The sequence below is a fragment of the Carassius carassius genome, chromosome 13 (genome assembly GCF_963082965.1).
Source record: "Carassius carassius chromosome 13, fCarCar2.1, whole genome shotgun sequence".
NCBI lineage: Eukaryota > Metazoa > Chordata > Actinopteri > Cypriniformes > Cyprinidae > Carassius > Carassius carassius.
In genome coordinates, this window is record NC_081767.1 from 31,064,373 (window position 1) to 31,087,220 (window position 22,848).

Here is a 22,848-nt window from a genome sequence, read left to right on the forward strand (position 1 = left end):
TTTTTTATGAAAACCGTGACACATTTTTTTTTTTCAAGATTCTTCTATGAATAGAAAGTTTAAATATTATAAAGGTCTTTATGGTCACCTTTGATCTATCTAATGTATTATTTATTAATAAAAGTATTTGTTAACTGATGTTTTTTTACATAATTTTTTTTAATGTAGACTGTATCTATTCAATACCATGCAGTTATAAATATGCTAATATTCCATTCTGAACATACAAACAAAACTGATAATAGAGTCAGCTCCTTTAAATATGTTAAAGTTTAAACAATTGAGTGAGATAATGTGTGTCTATCTTTGTACTTTGCACTGACAATGTGGTGAGCTCTGCTGACTGTAGAGCTGAGAATGCACGTATACACAACTCCAAATAAATGCAAGCCTTCACTAAATATAGCCCCACCTACAAATAAAATTAAAAGGCATTTGTAGAATTTAAACATGTTCAGATGGAAGCCAGAGTCTCCTGTTCTTATTTTAAACCTTCACAAGCTCATACCAACAGATGGAGAGTCCTCGTTTAACCTCGTAGATGCTCTGGAATTAGGTGTGGTATTTAGATGCACGTTACATTTTGGTGGATTTTTTTTCTCACTATAGTTTCAAAACACTATATGTGACCCTGGACCACACAGTCGCTGGGGTGGATTTTTAGCAATAGACTAAAAATCATTGTATGGATCAAAATGATCTATTTTTCTTTTATGCCAAAAATCATTAGGATATTAAGTAAAGATCATGTTCCTTGAAGATTTTGTAAATTTCCTACCATAAATATATATCCAAACTTAATTTTTGATTAGTAATATGCATTGAACATCTTTAAAGGTGATTTTCTCAGTATTTAGATTTTTTTGCACCTTCAGATTCCAGATTTTCAAATAGTTATATCTCTGTGAAATATTGTCTGATCCTAATAAACCATACATCAATGGAAAGCTTATTTATTCAATAAAATATTGACACTTAAGACTGGTTTTGTGGTCCAGGGTCACATATGCTAGATGCAGTGTCTTACTTACTTACTTACTTCTGAGATTACAGTTTATAAAGTTTAAATATGGATAATTTTTTTTTTTTTTTTTACAAAGATGCATCGATTCACTTCAGAAGGCCTTTATACATCTAGAACATCATAAATACCTAGGGTGACCATATTGGTCTTTATGGTCAAACTACTTTTCCATCATTACCTTCAGCAAGAATGAAAACCAAAGCCAAAACCTGGATATTTTAGGCAATATAGAAAATCTGACCAGGATGCGTCTGGGAAAAAGAGCATGTATAGTTATTATTATAGACCTAGGATGGCTTGAGGGTGAGAAAATCATTGGGTGATTTTCATTTTTGGGTGAACGATCCTTTTAACGCAGCTTCGTAGCAGTTCAAGCATGAAAAGCATTTTTATTTTGTTCAGAAGAAATGTACCTGCTTCCACTATAAACAAATCATTGACATTTGCAGTACTGAGAAACGTTCTTCGAGGTCTTGGTCAAGTTATTTATTACAGCAATGATACACATTTACAAGCTGCTATTTCTGGAGTCTGGCACAACAGACAGATCAGCCGGAGTAACGACGGAGTGATGGAACTGAAGAATGATGAAGCTAACATGAACAAAAGGAAGTACATTATCCAATGCTGCAGTCAGACAGTAAACTAATTCACATATTCACTTAATGCTCATCAACAGGTGATGCTGATAGTGATCATATAACAAATAAAACACACTGAAGAAACATTTTATTTTAAGGTTGTTGGTGTCGTGCAGGAATGACTTAAAGGTCATTTTCATTTAGCTGGCAACAAAAATTTGGAAAAATAAATAAAAAACAACTTGATTTTAAGTAACACTACTGACTATCACATCTTCAATTCATTGCATTTTTTATTAAAAAAAAGGCACAAAAAAAAAATAATAATAAAACAAATTCTTAATTTCTTTAGTATTTTGAGGGTGATATATGACAGATGTGTTTTTGACAGGCTTTGTGAGATTGACTTGAAAACAACAGCATTTGTAACCTGAATGAATTCACTTTCTTAGACAAACACGCTCTGTGAATATTGCACATCTCTTTGGTTTTGGCCACTGATTCTTTCAGTTCCTAAAAGAAAGTCTGCAAAGTCAAACCCTCACCCAAGACACCTACTGTACCTACCTGAATAAATACACTTTTTCTCAGTATATACATCTCATTGAATCCGTCAGAACAGGATACTCAGACAGTAGTGACTGAAGGCATATTGTTGACCTGAAGTGACGACAACAACAAAGTGATGCTGAAGCCATCAATAAGTTGTATCATTTCCTTTAAAGTTTGTCTTTCTTGATAGCATAGCTAGCTTTGAGGTTTGGACGCAACAACCCAAACATCACAGGCGTCCTTGTCCTGAATCTCTGTGTGTTCCCACTAAATGATCACCTCAAATTCACATCCAGAATGTCCTGAAGTTTAAAGTGCCGGAGTAACCGTTGCTCAGCAGCCACGGTTACGTATTGTGCAGCATCTGGCGGCTCCACATGCCACGCTTTGTGTGAAAGTAATGGAAGAAGTTCCTCAGGTAGAGTCGCTCCACCTCCAGCCCACCCTGAAGGATCCTTGAGACCACAGAAAACAGAAAGCACTTCACACACCAAATAATGTTTGTTTAGCATTACAGATTATAGAGATTACAATTCTGGCAGACACAAAAAGCTGAATTATTTTCACGTTACAGGCAATAGCCAATATTGATATTCTACACAAGGCAAGTTTATGTATGTTTAGCACATTTCATACTATAAATGATGGTAATTCGAACTGCTTTACATAAACGTCACCTTGGTGGTGACTTAACTAAAAATCTATCACTTTAACTGCTGCCAAGTGAACTTAGGAATCACGTCATAATGCACAGTATATAAAAAAAATGATACTGACTTTGATATCAAGCTAGAAATAAGATGTAATTGTGTTAATAAAACTTGATTAACTTGTATTAAGTGTGATATTAGTGTGTTGTCTCATGACTGACCTGTCCAGTAGTTCCCAGTCCTCTCCTCCCCAGCGGTCTGTGAATTCTTTAGTGTTCATGCCCCCGATGGAGTCCAGGTCTGATTTATAAATGCCCAGAAGACCAAAGCCATTGACCTCCCAGTAACCTGCACATTACCAGCACAACTGTTTTCAACACTGAAAATAACGAGAAATGTTTCTTGTAGAGCCCTGCACGGGCCTCAAATCTAGACCATGCTGATGCTGAAATTCAGATTTCATTCAAAAACAACCCCAATCTTTTGAATAACAGTGAACGTGTTGATATACAGTAATCGGATTCTGTGTTATATATGACAGTCTTGTTATCAGTTTATCTTGTGTTTGTAGGACTGTACCATCAGGTTCCAAAGGTGTAGCGCCACAGTTCAGTCTCATGACTATCGGAGCAAAGGCCATGTGCCTCTCCACACAGTGTTTTCTCACAGTGTCGATGAAGCCAGGTGGAAAATGGATGTGCAGGTCACATAGAAACACAATACTGTGATCATCCTGAGAAAGAGACGGATCTTTATAAGCTGCAATTAAGTGACGTCACCTTGCAGTAGTTCTACCTTCATTTTCACTGAAGATCATGGCATGTTTCGAACAAGTTTTAGAAATTCATGTCATGTGTCTGGGGCGTGATACTGCGTCTTAAACTTACAGTAATGAGGTCTATTCCTGCCTGCAGTCCTGCTGATCTCTCAAAGTTTCCACTTAACCGGAGGTACTGATACCTGAAACGGAGGACACACAATAGAAAGCAAGGGTCTCAAGGTGAGAAAAAAATATGATAGCTATAGAAGCATGAGATGACATAATGTGCCATATGACCATGAAATCTAACTCTACCAAGCGTGTATTTATAAACTGGTAAATGTACCTGGGTAAATAAGAGTTTTGTAGTGCTTGTTCTATGTTCATATCAGTGCTTTCATAGTCAGTAATGATGACATTGAAGTTCTGATCTCCCGTGGTGCGGTATATCTCCTCCATATCTGAAATAAACTGCTGCACCCAACGGGCCTGGTTCTTCACTGCAGACATACAAACACAGACACAAGATACTTCATGCAGCATACAAAGAAACATGCCCAAGTTGCTTCCTTCACCAGGGATAGTCAGAAAGCGTCTTGAATAAAGCTTCAGTAAATCCTTCTCTATATGAGAGTTACCTGGGATGATGAAGTGGACAGTAGCAGCTGGGTTCCAGTAGAAGCTGTATGGATTGCAAAGCATTGGTTCTTCAGCCTGAGCCTTTTGTTTTTTGTGAGAACCCCAGACTTCAATTCTTTTGACATAGATGTACTGAACCAGGCGCAGGTGGTGTCCTGAAGCCTCCAACAATTCCAGTTCCAGAAGATATCTACTGCCACGACTGTAATCAGGCTTCTTCTCAATGTTCACAATACGCTCTAGAGAGAACTGCCTACACACACACACACACACACACACACACACACACCAATTAGTCAGAGATTAATTAAAATGTTCAGAATGGCATATTACCATACTATAAATACCATTTTTACTGTGCACAGATTTTCCGTATTCATGCAAAACTACAGGACCAGAGCATACTGTGTGACATACTCAAATCTAAAATACAATGCACGTCTAATTTCCATTATGATGGTGAATGAACTGAAAATATTATTAACTAATATTTTTGATCAGCATGCCAAATGATCAGACACATGATCCATACAATTTAAAATGGTGTATTTAAAAAACAATAAAATAATATAAAAAATAAAATATTGCATACATAATTCAAAATGTTGTGTTTCTTTATGTTTTTGAAAGACATCTCTTTTGCTCACCACCGCTGAATTTATTTGATACAGAAAAATAGTAATATTATGAAATATTATTACAATTTTAAATACCCATCATCTACTGTAATATATTTTGAAATGTCATTTATTCCTGAGATGTAAAGCTGAATTTTCAGCATCATTCCTCCAGTGTCACATGATCCGTCAGAAATCATTCTAATATGCTGATTTGCTGCTCAAGAAACCTTTCTGATTATAATCCATACTGAAAACAATTATGCTGCTTAATATTTTTGTGGAAACCATAATGTTTATTTTTCAGAACTCTTTTAGGAATATAAAGTTTAAAAAAAGATGACTGTCACTTTGATCAGTTTAATGTATCCTTACTGAATAAAAGTATTAATTTATTCTTTTCTTTCCTTTTTGAACAAAGTAACCCATATAAAAAAGTTAATCTTTTGATGCAGGTTTCACATACATTTTTTAAATAAAATCACATGCAGTATTCTGTATAAGCTGTTTAGAAGTGAAGTGAAGTGACATTCAGCCAAGTATGGTGACCCATACTCAGAATTTGTGCTCTGCATTTAACCCATCCGAAATGCACACACACAGAGCAGTGAACACACACACACACACTGTGAGCACACACCCGGAGCAGTGGGCAGCCATTTATGCTGCGGCGCCCGGGGAGCAGTTGGGGGTTCGATGCCTCGCTCAAGGGCACCTAAGTCGTGGTATTGAGGGTGGAGAGAGCACTGTACATGCACTCCCCCCACCCACAATTCCTGCCGGCCCGGGACTCGAACTCACAACCTTTCGATTGGGAGTCCGACTCTCTAACCATTAGGCCACGACTTCCCTTAAATATACAGTATGCTAGTACTGCATTCCAAATAAAACTCGTTTTGCATACTGCAGCATTGATTGAATTTTAGATTCATTATAATTCTAACAGCTGGCCTACCTTGGATATTTCTTGTTTAGTTTCTTCATGAAAGCTTCCACTACAGACAATGCTTCTGATTCCTCAAGCAGCAGGCTTCCAGACACATTACACTTCAGATCGATCCAGTCGGAGCGCAAGGCATGCAGATCTAGGGGTTTAGCCTGGAACGTCTGACACCACTTGACTTCCACGTCATACACAGCCCTGTTTGTGAGGTCATAGTCTTCGTCCTCTGAGAAACTCTGATTCACCCAAGCATCGTCTTCATCTCCTCCATCTCCGTTCTCTTCTATATGTATGGGATTATCATCATTCACATGACCCCAGTGACGGTTATATTCTTTGTTAGATGGAGCTGCGATGACCAATGCCTTACGTTCATTGGTCTCGTTATGAGCTACATTTTCATGCTTCATGATAATATTGTTGTCACCTTCTACAGCATTTTCAGGGTTGTCCTTCAAAACATGCACGGCTTCATCTGCTTTATGTTTTGGGTGTTTGAGCCTCTTAATCGGTACCACTTTGTCTTCATCCCCATGCAAGGAAGGCCGTTCATCTTTGACCTCATCTAATGTGTTCTTGGGTGTCCTGTCCTCCTGATCTCCAAGATAGACTTTCCAATTATCCAGCCGATTCACAAGATCAAGACGTTCCTTCTGGACCTCATCAAAAATGGCTTTGTTGGTCACTGATCTTTGCTTCATCTGGTTTGCATCTCGTATGTTCTCCATGGGAATATTTCTGTCTCTGATTGCCACAAGATTTGGATTTCTATCACTACTATTGCTGTATTTGGCTTTACGCAGGTGGAGCTCAATTTTATCATCCAGATTGAGCGAATGGTCCACTTGTTGTTTCACCATTGACCTCAAGCGTTTTATCTGAGCTGGTCCCGGATTCTGCTGGTCAGGTATCTTCTCCATGAAGTTATTCTGAAACCGCTGTGAGTCTTTTTCGTTTCCCTGGTCATAGTTCTTCACCTCTGAAGGTGGGTTTTGGAGGTAGTGTTGGTCCTGTTGGTTTTGTTCAGGAGGTCTCCTTTTCTTCTTCTTTCTTGGTTGCTGTTGTGGTTCTTCTGGGTGGTTCTGTGGTTGTCCAGGTGGTTTTGGGATTTCCTTAAGTTGGCTGTCTTGGTCCATCTGTTGAAATCTGTTGTTTAGGTCGCCGTCTTCCCTCTTTTTTCTGATTTTGCCATGTTTCTGGACAGAAAACAGATTGCGGCGTCTCTTCATTGTATAATCATCAAAATCGTCTCCATAATCCTGGAGAACCTTGTTCCTCTCCATTGCTTTCATTTGCTTCCTCTCCTCAAACTTTCCAGCATTCTGAAAACCCTCATCTTCATTTCTGCCCAGATTCATGGCTCTTCCTAGCATGCTGTCTCCTACAGAAAGACAAAGACAATAAATGTGGAATGAACAAGCACTTCCTTTCAGAGAATTTCAAGTTCTGAACCGAACCATCAAGCTGAAGCATGTTTTAATGCAATCAACAAAATTGACCATATTTTAATAAATTTACCTGATCTTACAGCACACAATTTGTGATAATACGCTTTCATAATATTTAACATTATACATTATTAATAAGATAATAATATTTGTTTTCAAAATTTCACAAAATTAAGCCCTGCTCATTATTTACAACCAAATATTTCTGTTGCATTAAGGAAGTTAAATGCAATGTGAATGTTGTCTTTAAATTTAAAGACAACACAAAAGCATTCATTATTTGCTGTACCTTTGTATTTGATGAATAACTCCTCATTTTCAGGCAAATCCAGTTTTATGTAGTTTGAGAAGCCGTATCTAAAAAAAGAGATGATTTGATCTGATATCATAATGCACAAGGTGCACCAAAGGTCTTGTTCAGACTGTCAATCCAAATTCGATTTTTTTGTGCATATCCAATTGGAATCTGATTTAAATGATTGACTGTCCACACTGTTTATCTCTGTTCAGATTACATCTGCATTGGTTTCTATGGCAATGACGTGGCGTTGGTTTGCATATGCCAAAAACAACAATAATAGCAATACAGTTTGCAATACGGATGTTGTGTTACATCGTGACAACATGTTGCCGTCATGCTGGATTACATTGCATTTAATGAGGCAGAAAACCCAAATAGGTGCATAGACTTTCTGCCTGCACAGCCTTGTTTCTGCAAAGACATTACGCATGTTTTTTGACAAACAACATCTGACCTGTTTACATTTTACTTGCTGTAAGTAAGAAGGCAAAAAAATCTATGGTAAATCCGATCTGAGCATTCAGACTGAAACGGATTTCCAGAAATGCGGTTTGAATAGGATTTCAAACCAAACAACATATAAATGTTGCTTGAAACAGATTTCTAATCTCTAATTTTTTTGTCATTCAGACCCATTCGGATATGCACAGTAAAATCGGATTTGGACTGACAGTCGGAATAAGCCTAAAGAGAACTTCAAAACATCAAAAAAAGATTTGGTCAAAATGTTTTTTTTTTTTTTTTTTTTTTTTTAAATAAAGAAATGAATACTTTGATTCAGCAAGGATGCATTAAATTGATCAAATAGGACATTTATATCAAATGATGTTCAAATAAAGCAGCATATTATACACATCATGTGACTAAAGACTGGAGAAATGGCTGCTGGACATTCAGCTCTGCATAACAGGAATAAATGAGATTTCAAAATACATTCAAATAGAAAACAGCTATTTTAATTGTATTAATATTTCACAATACCATTGTTTTTACTATATTTTTAATCAAATAAATGCAGCCTTGGTGAGACTTTTGAAAAAGGTACCAGCCCCAGCCACATGAACGGTAGTGTACTGTATTTGTCTACCTTTCCAGATAATCCGGATCCCCACGGTAGAAACATTTGTTATCGTTCTCCATGTGTGTGAGCCGTGTGTAGTCATTAGGATACACGTACGTCAGGTGCACCTGCATCAGATTAGATTGATCCAGATCATGCAAGCATAGGCACAACAACACACTCCGCTTTAAAGAAAATTTCTCTTAGTTTGCTAACTATGTATGTGTGTGTGAGCACTTACAAACTGCAGGCCCTGGTAGCGCATTATACGATATCCCTTTATGCTGTAGCTGGGGTTATAGATACAGTCAGGTAAAACTCCCTGCAAACGTGCCCTGTCCAATAATGGAACTACATGTACAAATACATACAAAGACGAAAAACATTACACTTCATTGCTATTATTATATGACAATAGCAACAACATGCACAGCTAAATACATTCATGCTAAACTGTATTCATTATACAAACTGAAGCATCTTATGCAGTGGTTCTTTGTTTTTAAATGACTTGCATTATTACTTATATTAGTATTATTGTTTTTATTGAAGAACACATGAATACAGTTCTTAAAACTTGTGAAATTACAAAATGGATAGTGGTTAATTTAAAGTAGTGTAATTAATAGTAAGATTCCTAGTTTCTGTTAATAAAAAGTAGTTTGAAAACAAGCAGCTTTGTCATGATTGCAGCAGAAATAACACAAATATAGAACATGGGGTGGGGGGTGACCATAGGATATTGTGTTGGACAACAAAGACCCTCGAGTCACTATGCCACAAGGTGGCACTATATTCATGTTCTGTTTGCATACATTCCAATGTTTTAAGAAGTGCTTGTACACCTGCACATGCAACTTTAAGATTTGTTGTAGATTTTGTCTGAAAGTCAATACATCACAAAACTAGCCAGACCCAAAAATAATAAGTCAGGGAAATAATATCAAGAAGTGCAGGTGATTTAGTATTTATTATAATAGAACTCTCATCATCTGCCAGGGCCACTTCATTTAAAAATCTATATTTCCTCACTCTCATTTTTCAAACCTGTATACATATATTCTGTGTACAGTTTATGTACACACTGTTCATGTTGGACTGTTAGATATGGTCACCATGAACCATCAATGTATTAAAAGAGATGTGTAAATATTATTTACTTTTAGTTCCTCTGAAAAACATCTGCATGTGGGCTTGGAACGAGTTAAATTCAGTGTTTAATAGCTGAGAATATCTGCACTGTTGGCATGTTATGTTTCTTTAGATTAAGAAAAGGGTGCTGAATAAATGAGAGTTTGTGTCTGAATTTCTCACCCTGATGAAACGAGTCACGTGGGTCTGCTCTCAGCATGTCTGCTCCGTGGGGCGGAGTCTGAGATGACCTCTGGAGCGGAGTCACATGACTGCCAATGGTCTGAGGAATGTGATTGACATCTGCTGCCTTCAGAGAGGACTCATCTGTGCACACACACACACACGTTTGGAAAGCACACTACCATACTAATTAGTATGTAGACTGTTCAAACTGCTAAAAGTTGCAAGAAGTTTAGACTATATATTTCAGTTAATTGCCAAGGCAATATTTCACATTTTCGTTTTATTATATAATTATATAATATTTCAAGTTTTTCATCTAATACTTACATTTTTATTTAATTTCAGCTGTTTTTAAATTAACGAAAATGATACTTAATAAAATAAATAATAATAATTAAAAAAACGAATATTAGTTTTAGTTAACTAACTAATGTAAACACATATATTATATAGTAGTCTAAAGTCACAAAAACCCAGATTCTCGCTAGAAATACATAAACATTAACACAGAAATGAAGGCAAAGGCCTGTATTGACACTTCAGCTAAGGCAATAAGATGACAACACACACACACTTTGTACAGTGGCAACTACCCAATCATTAGCTCTCTTTCAGGGCGGGTGTGCGGACAGGAGCAGCTATTCCAGGCGTCCTAACACTACCCTGACATTTCTGCAACCACATCCCAAAATAACACACACACACACACACACACTCACTGGTGTAGAGGGAGATGAAATTGGAATCAATGATTGAAAATCCATTCCCGATCTGTTTGAGTTGCCACTGTAAGTAAAGACAGACAGTGTCATAACAGTGTACAACAAACACCTTCAGTAAACACACTCACCGCAACCTCCACATGGTCCGTTCCTTTATCGTTTTGTTTGTGGATAAGCTCAAAGAAATATTTATTGTTCTTTTGCAGACTGTAAAACACAAAAACACAAAGTGAAATTTTACCACTTTGACATGAACACCATCAGATCTTTGAAACCTTTTTTAATAAAGCATCTAATGCAACTCAAAAGTTTTACATTGAATGATAACATGAAATTGACTATTTACTATTAAATAATAGATTAATTTAAATATATATTTTTTATTCAAAATATATTTTTTCTTTATAATGACTTTAAAAGTTGCTTTCTTGATATGCTTTATCACAAACACAAGACACATCAGAATTAAAAAAATAATTTTAACTAATATACCGTATTTTCCAGACTATAAATCGCACTTTTTTTCATAGCGACTTATAGTCAGGTGCGACTTATTTATCAAAATTAACTTGACATGAACCGAGAGAAATGAACCAATAGAAAACATTACCGTCTACAGCCGCAAGAGGACGTGTAGTCTCCTGTAGTCTGCACTGAAAACAGAGCGCCTTCTCGTGGCTGTAGGCGGTAATGTTTTCTCTTGGTTCTTAGTTCTAAATAAATGTGACTTTCCACCGCAGGAACTTTACCCAGGAACTAGGGACTTTGGCCTGGTACTCGGTGTGTTTCCACCGCAGGAACTAAATAAAGTTCCGGGTAAAAAAATGCCCCTCAGAAAGTCCCTGCTGGCGAGGTGGTACTTTTTCAAAGTTCCTGAACTTTCGGGGGCGGGACTTGGTCGCTAAACATCCTGATTGGTTGAGTTCACGCAGCATTGGTTGAGTTCAAACACCATTTATTCGGATCAACATTTTCAAAATATTACTGTTATTGTGTCATGAAATGTAATTTTAAAAGTATTTCAGGCGAGAATGTAGTTGTTTAAAACTCAAATCTGTGGTTTATTTATAAAGACAGCGCCTATTTAAAATGTGTTTCGCCGATCTCAGAGACGGTGAGCTCCACACGATCAGCGAGAGCTCAGTCCTCATGTATCCGCCGAGAGCAGCCTCACCCCGGCTAGACCTTCTGATATGTGCTGATATGTGCTGCTGGTTTTATGACCTATACTAGGACCACTCACCAGGGGGCGATCGAGACGTTTTGGCTTTACTTTTCAGGGCTTGTGCGGCATGCATGCATTGTAATGGCTGTATATCCCTGAACTAAGTACATTTATGCAGCTGTTATTATGTTTAAATGAAAACGAATGGAGGCAGTGGTATTTGATATCGTATTTCGTTTTATTGTAAATATACTGAGGGGAAAATTACAGTAGCCATGGTCAGCTGAGTTCAAGCAGCATTGATTGAGTTCAACTCAAATCTGTGGTTTATTTATAAAGACAGCGCCTATTTAAAAATGTGTTTCGCCGATCTCAGAGACGGTGAACTCCACGCGATCAGCGGGAGCTCAGTCCTCGTCTATCTGCAGAGAAGCAGCCTCTCCTCGGCTAGACCTTCTGATGTGTGCCGCTGGCTCTGATGTCTCTTTAGTGGTTAAACATAAAATATAATTCGTTTTGGGTAAATCTAACAGGTTATCTTTGGTCTGTATTCAATTTATCTATATGTTAAAATGAAAATAAAAAAGGCAAATCTATATAATATTTCGTTTCATTGTAATGGCTGTATATATACACATATCCCTGAACTAAGTACATTTCTGCAGCTGTTATTATGCTTAAATGAAAACGAAAGGAGGCAGTGGTATTTGATATCCTATTTCGTTTTATTGTAAATATACAGAGAGGAAAATAGCAGTAGCCATGGTCAGCTGACTTAAGTTATCAAGTATATGCTGCTGTTTGCAGATTTACTTGATTTGCGTCGTCGCGGACATCACACTCCCGAGTCAAATGCACAAAGTCCGCACTACGTTGAATACACATCCAAAATCAGCTGTACTTTGTATTGAGAAACGCGCGCAGACCTACGTCACCAGTCTATTTGCCTAATCTTCCCGGTACTTTACACCACGGTGGAAACGCAGAAAGCAACAGGTCTGGGGGAAAAAAAGTTCCTGGGAAAAAAAGTTCCTGGTACAAATGTTCCGGGTAATTTCGGTGGAAACGCGGCATTAGGGTGTACTCACACTAGCCAGTTTGAACCGTGCCCGAGTGTGTTTGACCACCAAAGCGCGGTTCGTTTGACTAGTGTGAGTGCTCCGAACCGTGCCCGGGCGCGGCTCGATTAGCCAGCCCTGGCCCGCTTGGAAGAGGTGGGCCAGAGCACGGTTCAGTTGGACTCGGGCGCGGTTCGCATGCAGTGTGAGCGCTAACCGTGCTGGAGCACGGAACAGGACGCGTGGCGTCACGGTTTTGCGACGCTCCAAAAGTGCAGCTGCAAAGTCCTTGCTGCACTTCAGCTGGTACCTCCTCATACGAGCAGCACGATTACGTGAAAATTTTCGCACCACTAAGGCGACACATCTGTTTAACAACAGGCTGTGAGAGGGCTGTGGACCAAACGACACAAAATTATCCACAAAGAAAACAGAGCGATGGACTCCATTGTGTTCAGAGAGCGCCGCTCTTCCTGTTTGTCCCAAAACCGTCGCGCACCATAATGACGTAAGCGTGCTCCGGCACGAATGCTGAAACCCTCCTATGTGAGTGCAGGCCAGAGGGGGAGTGGGGAGGGGGGACAATCGTACTCAGGCCCAGTTCATGGCAACCGTGCCTAGTGTGAGTACACCCTTATAGTCCAGTGCGACTTATATATGTTTTTTTCCTCATCATGACGTATTTTTGGACTGATGCGACTTATACTCAGGTGCGACTTATAGACCGAAAAATACGGTAATTAGGAAATAGGAAATACAGAAATACATTAACTATTCTAATAAAACAAAAAATAAAATATTTATTTTTTTATTTTATATATGATATTAAATTCTATAACATATTATACTAAAATAATGTCATTTGATTGATAAATAAATAATGAATAATTAAAATAAACTAAAATTGTCATGTAATGTTTTCCCAGTTAAAGGGATAGTTCATACAAAAATGAAAAAATATTTTTTTTTAAGAATTTGTGGTAGCCACTGACTTTCATGGTATATTTTTCCATACTATACTCAATTGTTACACAAATTCTTCAAAATATCTTGTGTTCAACAGGAGAAAGCAACTAATACAACTTATAGGTGAGTAAAAGATGACAGAACTCTCTTTTTTTTCTGAACTATCCCTTTAAATCAAGTTATTTAATTTTCTTAAGCAATTAGAAAAGACAAATGCATATAACAATTAGTAAAACTGATGTACATCTACGCTTCCATTCTAAACACATCCAGTATGATATAGTTTAATAATATATTGTACTACATTAGCATTGTAATAATTGTAATAAAAATGAGTCCCAACTAAAGTGGTTTTGTAACTTTCTCATACTAATAATATCAGAGCCTAACATCTTGATGAATTTGATCCATACTGCCTACAGCTATGTTTCTGATTCTGAAATCACATTTTGTTTATTGTTGAATCTGCATGTGCGTACACACACACACACACACACACACATTATTAAATATCATATTATAACAGACAAATACTTCTAATGATTTCCCACTTTGAGCCATGACCAGAATCAGGACACAAGCAGCAGCTTGTGAGTCTACACTTACCGAATGTAAAAATAGTTATTCATCGAGTTATGTGGTCATAACATGGAGAGATGTGTGAGCACCTCCCTGAAGCATTATGAAGCACAAACAGAGCATTCACTTACGGAATGAGATCTGATATCTGACTGGCGTATTTCCCATATTCCCCTGGGGCGGTCCATTCTCTGCCGGTCTAAAAAACGAGAAATTACAAAATTAAGTGTATGCATTTCACACATCTGCATGAAAGTAATTGTAAAGTTGACACTCCGTCTCACAAACCTTTCCAACATATGCGCGGAGCTTCAGATTGTCTGGATTCTCATCATCACTGAGCCAAAACTCACTGTTATCATCAGACGCCACTGCAAACAGAAAGTCACCTGCCAAACAAGGAGGAGGGTTAACAGCGGGACAATGGCTCACAGTCTGAACGTGTGTGTGTGTGTGTGTGTGTGTGAGAGAGAGAGAGAGAGTAAGACAGACCATCAGTATAAGGATGTATGTATCCAAATATCCTGAGTCCATAATTGGTCCAGCGGGGCGACACAGCAAGCTTCTTCACAGTTGTACGATTCTTCAGAGATAAAACATATCAAATACAACGCAAACAAATGTAATGCTGCAAGAAATGTATGTTGTTAACATTGTTGTTATTTTTGCTCATTGAAATAAGGCTGAAATAAAAATTGTCAATAAACTGAAACAAAATAAGCTTAATTTGAAGTACTAAAATGACTAAAACTAAAATTATTAAAATAAAAGCAGCTAATTCAAAATATTAATAAATACTACTAACAGTACATGAATAATACTAAGGTAGCACCGTTTGTTAACATGCTTGATCTTATTATAGTAGGAATATTTAGATAAATGCTGTTGTTTGCTAGTACTTTTCTGATTCCTACAGTATATACAGCCTAGGTCTATTCTAACAGTAATTAGACTAAATGTATCTGTTTTAATTTATTAAAATAAAAAGCATGTATATATGTGAGAAGAAAAAGGTTATTATGTCAATTGTTTCCGAAATGTCCTCAAATCTAAGACATTGACTAAAAGACATTAAACCCATTTTTTATTTTATTTTTATGTCCTAATTGCAAACAGTAAAAACAGTCATATTGTGAAATATTATTACAAATTAAAATAACTGTTTTCTATTTTTATACATTTCAAAATGTAATTTATTCCTGTCATTGCTAAGCTAATTTGTTTTTGCAGTCATTACTCCAGTCATATGATCCTCCAGAAATCATCCTAATATGACGATTTGTAAACATTTCTTATACCAATGCTAGAAACAGCTGCGCTGCCTAATAATTCTATAAAAACCTAGATACATACACTGTAAATGTCTTGACTGCCACTTTTGGTCAATTTAATGCATATTTGCTGAATAAAAGTGTTAATTTGATTAAAAGAAAATATTACTGACCCCAAACATTTGAATGTTACCCCTGTTTCACACCGCAGGCGCGAGCGGCGAGCGAGCAGCGCGTCCGCGCAGCTACACCGTCACTGCAGCAGCAGACTCTCGCGAGTATTCACACTGGAAGCGTACAAGTACAGCGTCTTCCACCCAAAACGATTAATTAAAAAGTTTAAATGGGTAAATACATATTTGTTATACTTAATTTTCTTTTCTGGCAAAATTGTTAAAACACTAGACATTGTCGTTTTTGTTAAAACTCTTGGCATGCTTATTCTGTGCATTTTGAACAAGTTTTGTGTAAAATCATATTTATTTTTCCATCAAAAGTGTGCTTTCACTTTAATGGAGCGTGAGCAGCACAGCAAAAATGGACCGGACGCCGAAACCCCCGCTTCACTGCTGTTCAAGCGACGCTCCTGCTTGATGCTGACGCGCTGCTCCTGGTCCCGGTGTGAATGCACTCATTGATTAACATGGACACCGAAAAAAATACGCGCTGCTCGCGCGCCGCTCATGCTTGCGGTGTGGAACAGGGGTTAGTGTATATATGGCAGATATGTCAGCTGTACAGATATAACACCTACGTGAGGATATAGTGGATAATGTAGATTCTTCTGTAGTTGAGCTATAGATGTGCCACACCAGTCCTCAAAGACGTGTAGATTCGCCATTCCTTTATACTGCGGCAAACATACAACACACAAATAGATACAAATGAACACGTTTTTATATTCCAATATTCTATACAATTAAAAGATACAAGTTTACATTTTGCACTTGTGGGGTAAGACACGTTAAAATACGGTTTCAAAAGTGTAGTAATGTCATGTTTTCTATAGTGCTGAAGTAATTTTGAGGCACTTTTAATTACCAGCAAACAAACAAAATGAACAAAAATGTAGCGCTCATGTGTCATGTTTAAATTGTGCAGGGACACCGGAGACAGACAGAGTCCTGCTAACTTTAACAAGACACCAAAACTCTTGCTATAGACACAGAGGGCGACATACTCATGTGGCTTAATACCATCATCTTTACAGCGTATGCACATTAACAGATCATGCATAAAGAACTCTGAGTGACAGAAATATTGCAAACTACTACACTAATAAAGTACCAAAAATACCATGGTATTGGTTTTTTGGGCACATACCAAGCAAATTCTATGTTTTTTAAAGATGTGCCATAGCAATACGATTAAACCTTAAAACCATATTTTTGGACACTATGATAATACTATCCATGTGTGTTTCTGTCCTTGTGACCATATCATTACCTCCACCCTCCATGTCTGTTGAGTGTTTTTTGGTGTCCAGGTGTCTTTATCATGATTATCGTCAGAGATGTGAGCCTGTGAAACACACACAAAAAACTATTTTTGTTCGTGCTTCTGCATTCCAGCAGCATTTTGGATTTAGTTTGTGTTTCAAAATCAACTCTGCAACTACATAGACAACATTATTTTGCATTATATTTTTATTCCTGCAGTATATACATTTTCTGCATGCATGGAATACTAGAATGACCTACTACATTTGCCAAAATTGGCAATATACAACCAGAGAATGTTACATAGAATACCATATCCCACAATGCAAAGTACTTAAAGGAACAGTCCACTCAAAATTTGAATTTTCTAAAAGCTTACTTACCTTCTGATTGTCCAAGATGTAGATGAGTTTTTTTCTTCATTGGAACAGATTTGGAGAAATTTAGCATTGCATCACTTGCTTACCAGTGGATCCTCTACAGTGAATGGGTGCCGTCAAAATGAAAGTCCAGACAGCTGATAAAAACATCCACAAGTAATGCAAAAAGTAAACTGTTGTCTTCTAACATTAAAACCCACTGACATATTTGTTTAGAACTGTTTTGGACAGTTTTCACTTCTGTGCATATTTCTCTCCTAAGTCAGACGAGGCAATCTTTCACTGTAGAAAGCAATATTACAGATAGGGGACTCACATTAATCTCGTCGGTTTAAATAAAAAATATTCTTGATGGATTTGTTTCTTACAATCATGCAACTTTTCACTTCACATGATGGCAACTACTGGACTGGAGCGGTGTGGATTACTTGTGTATTATTGTGATGTTAGACTCATTTTGACGGCACCCATTCACTGCAGAGCATCTATTGTTAAGCAAGTGATGGAATGCTAAATTTCTCCAAATCTGTTCCGATAAAAGAAAAAACTCATAAACATCTTGGATAGACTGGGGATGAGTACATTTTCAGCAAATTATATCTTTAACCTGTCCATTCATTTTGAAATAAATAAGAAGAGATGTCAGCCATGACAAATCTTTTTCTTGACACAGTATATTTACCGATTTACCTAAGAGTCCTTTAAAAAATTAAAATCATTTTACAAACCCGATTCCAAAAAAGTTGGGACACTGTACAAATTGTGAATAAAAACAGAATGCAATGATGTGGACGTGTCAAATTTCAATATGTTATTCAGAATACAACATATATGACATATCAAATGTTTAAACTGAGAAAATGTATAATTTTATCGATATGGCTTCTTTTTTGACCTATAGAGTTTTAGCCGGCAATGGCGAATGGCACAGTGGATTGTGTTGACCGACAATGTTTTCTGGAAGTATTCCTGAGCCCATGTTGTGATTTCATTACAGTAGCATTCCTGTATGTGATGCAGTGCCGCCTAAGGGCCCGAAGATCACGAACATCCAGTATGGTTTTCCTATGCCCATCTTGACTTCTGAGAGACACTGCCACTCTGAGAAGATCTTTTTATACCCAATAAGGTTGCCAACTGACCTAATAAGTTGCAAATCATTCCTTTAGCTGTTCCTTATATGTACATTTAACTTTTCCGGCCTCTTATTGCTGCCTGTCCTGACTTTTTTGGAATGTGTAGCTCTCACTAAATCCAAAATGAGCCAATATTTGGCATGAAATTTCAAAATGTCTCACTTTCAACATTTGATATGTTATCTATATTCTATTGTGAATAAAATATAAGTTTATGAGATTTGTAAATTATTCCATTCTTTTTACTCACAATTTGTACAGTGTCCCAACTTTTTTGGAATCGGGGTTGTAATTCTAAGACTATAACTGGTCTCCGTTAATGAAACATGAAACAAAAGGAGGCAAAGTGTGAGTTATTACCACATGTCGAGCAGCAGCAGCTTTTTTCCAAGCAGCGCTTTCACTGTGGAGGGTTACACCTTGAAAGAGAAGAAGAGGAAATATTTAGTCAAGTAAATAAATTAATAACATCTGACTGACCGTGTGTGTGTGTGCGTGTTTGATCCAGGACATTGACATTAGGTTGCCATTGTTGGTTTAGGATTTCTCCAGATAGACTGAAACGGATTCCATGCTCACATAAATCTTTAACAGGACGGAAAGCATTAACTTAGACATGTCAATCACACCAAACACACTTGCAATCTCATCCCTAATTAAATTAAATTAGCAATACATCTGTGCATGTACAGTACATGCTTAGGACACACATTGTTTTTAATAAAGTCAGTTATGATTGCTAGCTAACCCTGACCCCAGCTCTAAAAAGAAACTTTTTGCATTTTAAGACACAAAAAGCATTCTTCTTCATTTATAAATATTGTTTATCAAAGCCGAATTTTTGTCACATTTACCAAGCTTCTAAGGACAATTTTGTTCCCTAAATATGGCTAAACACACATGATGTTTAATTAGCGCTTTGTTGCTTTAAAACAGCATTGAACAAAAGCCGGTTTCTGCCTCAGAGTTGTGAAAAAGAATTAGCAAATTTTGAGGTGTTTTTATTCTGAGATCTCACTGAATCAAACTTTTCACAATTTTGTGTTGGAGACATCCTGCTCAACAGGGACAAAGTATATCAGAATTTGACAAACAGAAGATGCATGCACACAATACATACACACACAAAAATAACTTTCTAGTATATTTGCACATTAGGTCTCTTCAAAAATGTACAGCAAACGTCAAGATGCTCATCGGGAGGTGAAGCCAACACACTCCCTGCTAAAAGACGTGTGTGTGTGTACAGAGGAGTTCAAGTGTGCTTAACTTTACATGTTGATGCTATAGCAACAATGAGCACAGGAAATGACGCCTCCAGTGCAGTATGGGAGAAGGGGGGGGGGGGGGGGGGGGCGGGGTCAAATACTCACACTTGTGAAGACCACAAGTGTGTGTAGAACTTTTCATTATCCGAATAAACACACTTATACTGTTGCAAAATATGCAAGTGTTTACAGATTTGTATTTTGATTTACCGTATATATTTAATGCACATTTAAATAATAAAGATCATATTTTTTGCATGTTTTGTGCATCTTGTCAGTGAACAACGGCTCTGTGTAGTAAATGCTGTTCCATGTGAAAGTACACACGTGATGGAGATTTACCGCTGATTACAAAACCGTCTTTACTGACAAGATGCACATTAAATATTGCATGCTATTTACCGTGCAGCCATAAACATCAGCATGAAAAATACATGCAGATTCACAGAGGAATGGCATGCATGTGAATTCATGGCCAGCGGACTTACAAGAGTGCGTCAGTGATTCCATGTGCAGATCAAACATTCACTTCTGGATTTCTTTTAAAAATACAGAAGGAATTTCACTCACAAGGCAGTGTACGTTTACTATTCAAGTGTAATTTTAACAGCCTGATGTCCAGGTGGTGTGACATTTGGCTGCTTCTTCGACCTGATACTGACCTCAGACAAGATGTCAAAAGTCTTCAGAGCCCACCAGACATCTTTCAAGTTTCCTCAATCACATAAGCTTCTTTTTGTGAAGCCTTTGCAAATCTGGGCCAATGAGAAAACACAACTGAAAACTGCTATAAGTATCAAGGTCCCTGAGTCAGCAGGAAAAAAGAAATGCAGAAGAGACACCATGAGTCCTTCTGGGACCCTGACTCAGAGCTGGTGTAAAGAAACTAGCTAGACCGGCAGGGCAGAAACAACCAGCCTGATGTTCTTGTGTCTGCATGCAAAATGACCATATCCACGTTCACATCAACACAGTGTATTCTGTCATTGCTCTTAAGTCAATGTTCTGTAGTGTTTGCATGTTGTATTGTTTATTGTATCACATTGTGTGTAATAATAATGGAAGCACTTCACCATGAAAAACACTTCTTAAAGGAACAGTTCACACAAAACCCTCAGTCCATCCAAGATTTGTATGTTTCTTCATCAAAACAAATTTGGAGAAATTTAGCTTTACATCAGCTACTCAATAATGGATCCTCTGCAGTGAATGGGTGCCGTCAGAATGAGAGTCCAAACGACTGATAAAAACATCACAATAATCCACAAGGAATCCACACCACTCCAGTCCATCAATTAATGCATTGTAAAGCAAAAAGCTGCATGTTATGGTAGATAGGGATTAGTTTCTTTCAAACACTTCTGCCCTTCACAAGACATTAACTGATGGACTGGTGTGGATTATTGTGATGTTTTAATCAGCTGTTTGTACTCTCATTCTGACGGCACCCATTCACTGCAGAGGATCAATTGAGGCACTAAATTTCTCCAAATCTGTGGAATTTAATTAACAGAACGGACTATAAGTAAACATTAAAAATGTGGAATGTAGTTAGTAAAATATGGAACACAGTTAGAAATGGAATGTATGCTGAATGTGATTAATTAGAAAACAATGGATACATCTAGAAAATAGACTTCATTTGGTAGTACAATGGAATATTACAACAAATAGATAGAGTGGAATGTAATTAAAAACCTGAATCCTATTAGAAGTTGGATTAATTAACTGTAATTTTTTTTTTTTTTTTAAAGATAATGGAATGAATAAAACTGTTAGAATAAAATAAAAAAGACAATGGAATGGAATTAATAATGTAATACTGATAATATTCGGTTAAATTCATTAAGTAAGCATTAAAGGATTTTAAATGCATGATGTGGAGGCCAAGAACCAACAGTGGCCTCAGCGAAGTGCATTTAAAATCCTTTAACGCACGACAAACTGTTGATTTTTTCTCTGTTTTCTGTTTTTCTTGATTAATCATAATCGAGTATTCACACAGTCCATGGAATAATATTAGTTATACACCGGGTATCACTAACTAATAATGAACAATACTTTTACAGCATTAAATATTTAATTAAAGTTTCTGTTAAATTTTACACATTAATACATTGTTCAAATTGTATAAATTACCATTGGTTAAAAAAAGTAAACATTAAGAAAAGTTAACATTATTAAGTTGTCAAAATGTGTGAGTTGTAGAAAATCTAGTAATTAAATCATCAAAATGCCAAATTAAGAATAAGTGTAAATAAAAAAAACAAGTAAAATACAAAATAAAACATAAAAAAGATGACATTTTGTTTACCTGCATGTCATGCGACCATTAACCGAAATCAGAAAACAGTAAAACGTTTAGATCAAGATTTTGTCAGATATGTTCGGCTGACAGAGAGTTTGGGAATCTTGACCTAGTCCAATAAATGCTGTATAAATGTTGTTCATGCTCCATTCGTGATACATGGTCTATTAAATAAGGTTAATAAATTGACCCTTATTGTAAAGCATCACCATAACTTGTCCTTAATATGTAACCATTAGCATAACGAATGTATCAGTGAGCAGCAATCAGTGTCAGGGCGTCAGATGTCACTCACCAGTGCTGCTCCAGTCGCTCGTGGCCATAAACTCCAGATAAGCCGCCAGTAACGCCACCGTCAGCACCACCCCGAACACAATGTATCTGCCTTTGCGCTTAAATTTCCGCACGGGGAAAAAGTTGAGCATCATCTTCAAGTGCTTCAGGCTCCGTGTAGTTCACACAAGTTGAAAACCGCTGTAAAGATCATCGAGACACGCTTTCCCGGTTTCAAACCAGGTGGGAAAAGTCTATGTCTCTTCTCCGGTTCTCATTTCCTTCTCTGTGATTGAGCGTCTGCAAGAGTCCCTCACACATCAGTGCGCGCACAGGTTGAGGAGGCCACGCCCGCTGTTTGACGTCACTGCTCCTGAACAGGTAACAACAG

The 22,848-nt window shown here is 37.2% G+C and overlaps 1 protein-coding gene across 2 annotated transcripts; it reads right to left on the reverse strand.

Annotated features, from left to right (window-relative positions):
* Nucleotides 1–1,736: 1,736 nt before the first annotated feature.
* LOC132156344 (beta-1,4-N-acetylgalactosaminyltransferase 3-like) lies at nucleotides 1,737–22,830 on the reverse strand. Of its 2 annotated transcripts, XM_059565313.1 has the most exons (20): nucleotides 22,480–22,830; nucleotides 18,969–19,027; nucleotides 17,100–17,174; nucleotides 16,408–16,503; nucleotides 14,875–14,965; nucleotides 14,671–14,771; nucleotides 14,514–14,581; nucleotides 10,743–10,821; nucleotides 10,612–10,678; nucleotides 9,890–10,033; nucleotides 8,817–8,926; nucleotides 8,603–8,703; nucleotides 7,504–7,571; nucleotides 5,779–7,147; nucleotides 4,206–4,459; nucleotides 3,914–4,067; nucleotides 3,695–3,767; nucleotides 3,387–3,540; nucleotides 3,029–3,155; nucleotides 1,737–2,612 (listed from the first exon to the last, which is right to left on the reverse strand). In XM_059565313.1, exons 1-20 carry the CDS (start codon nucleotides 22,610–22,612, stop codon nucleotides 2,504–2,506), a joined length of 3,432 nt encoding a protein of 1,143 aa, XP_059421296.1. In that variant the 5' UTR covers nucleotides 22,613–22,830; the 3' UTR covers nucleotides 1,737–2,503. The 2 variants fall into 2 exon arrangements, with proteins under 2 accessions (XP_059421296.1, XP_059421297.1); XM_059565314.1 differs by lacking the exons at nucleotides 16,408–16,503; nucleotides 17,100–17,174; nucleotides 18,969–19,027; nucleotides 22,480–22,830 and having other exon boundaries at nucleotides 10,608–10,678; nucleotides 14,875–14,921.
* Nucleotides 22,831–22,848: the final 18 nt, after the last annotated feature.

Bases quoted from the DNA above. Each gene is read 5' to 3' on its own strand.
- LOC132156344 (XM_059565313.1), bottom strand. From the start codon at position 22,612: ATGATGCTCAACTTTTTCCCCGTGCGGAAATTTAAGCGCAAAGGCAGA. The intron at 4,068-4,205 runs GTAACTCTCATA...GTATGTCTGCAG, and splicing joins TGTCCACTTCATCATCCCAG to TGAAGAACCAGGCCCGTTGG. The intron at 3,768-3,913 runs GTACATTTACCA...CCTCCGTTTCAG, and splicing joins CAAAACTCTTATTTACCCAG to GTATCAGTACCTCCGGTTAA.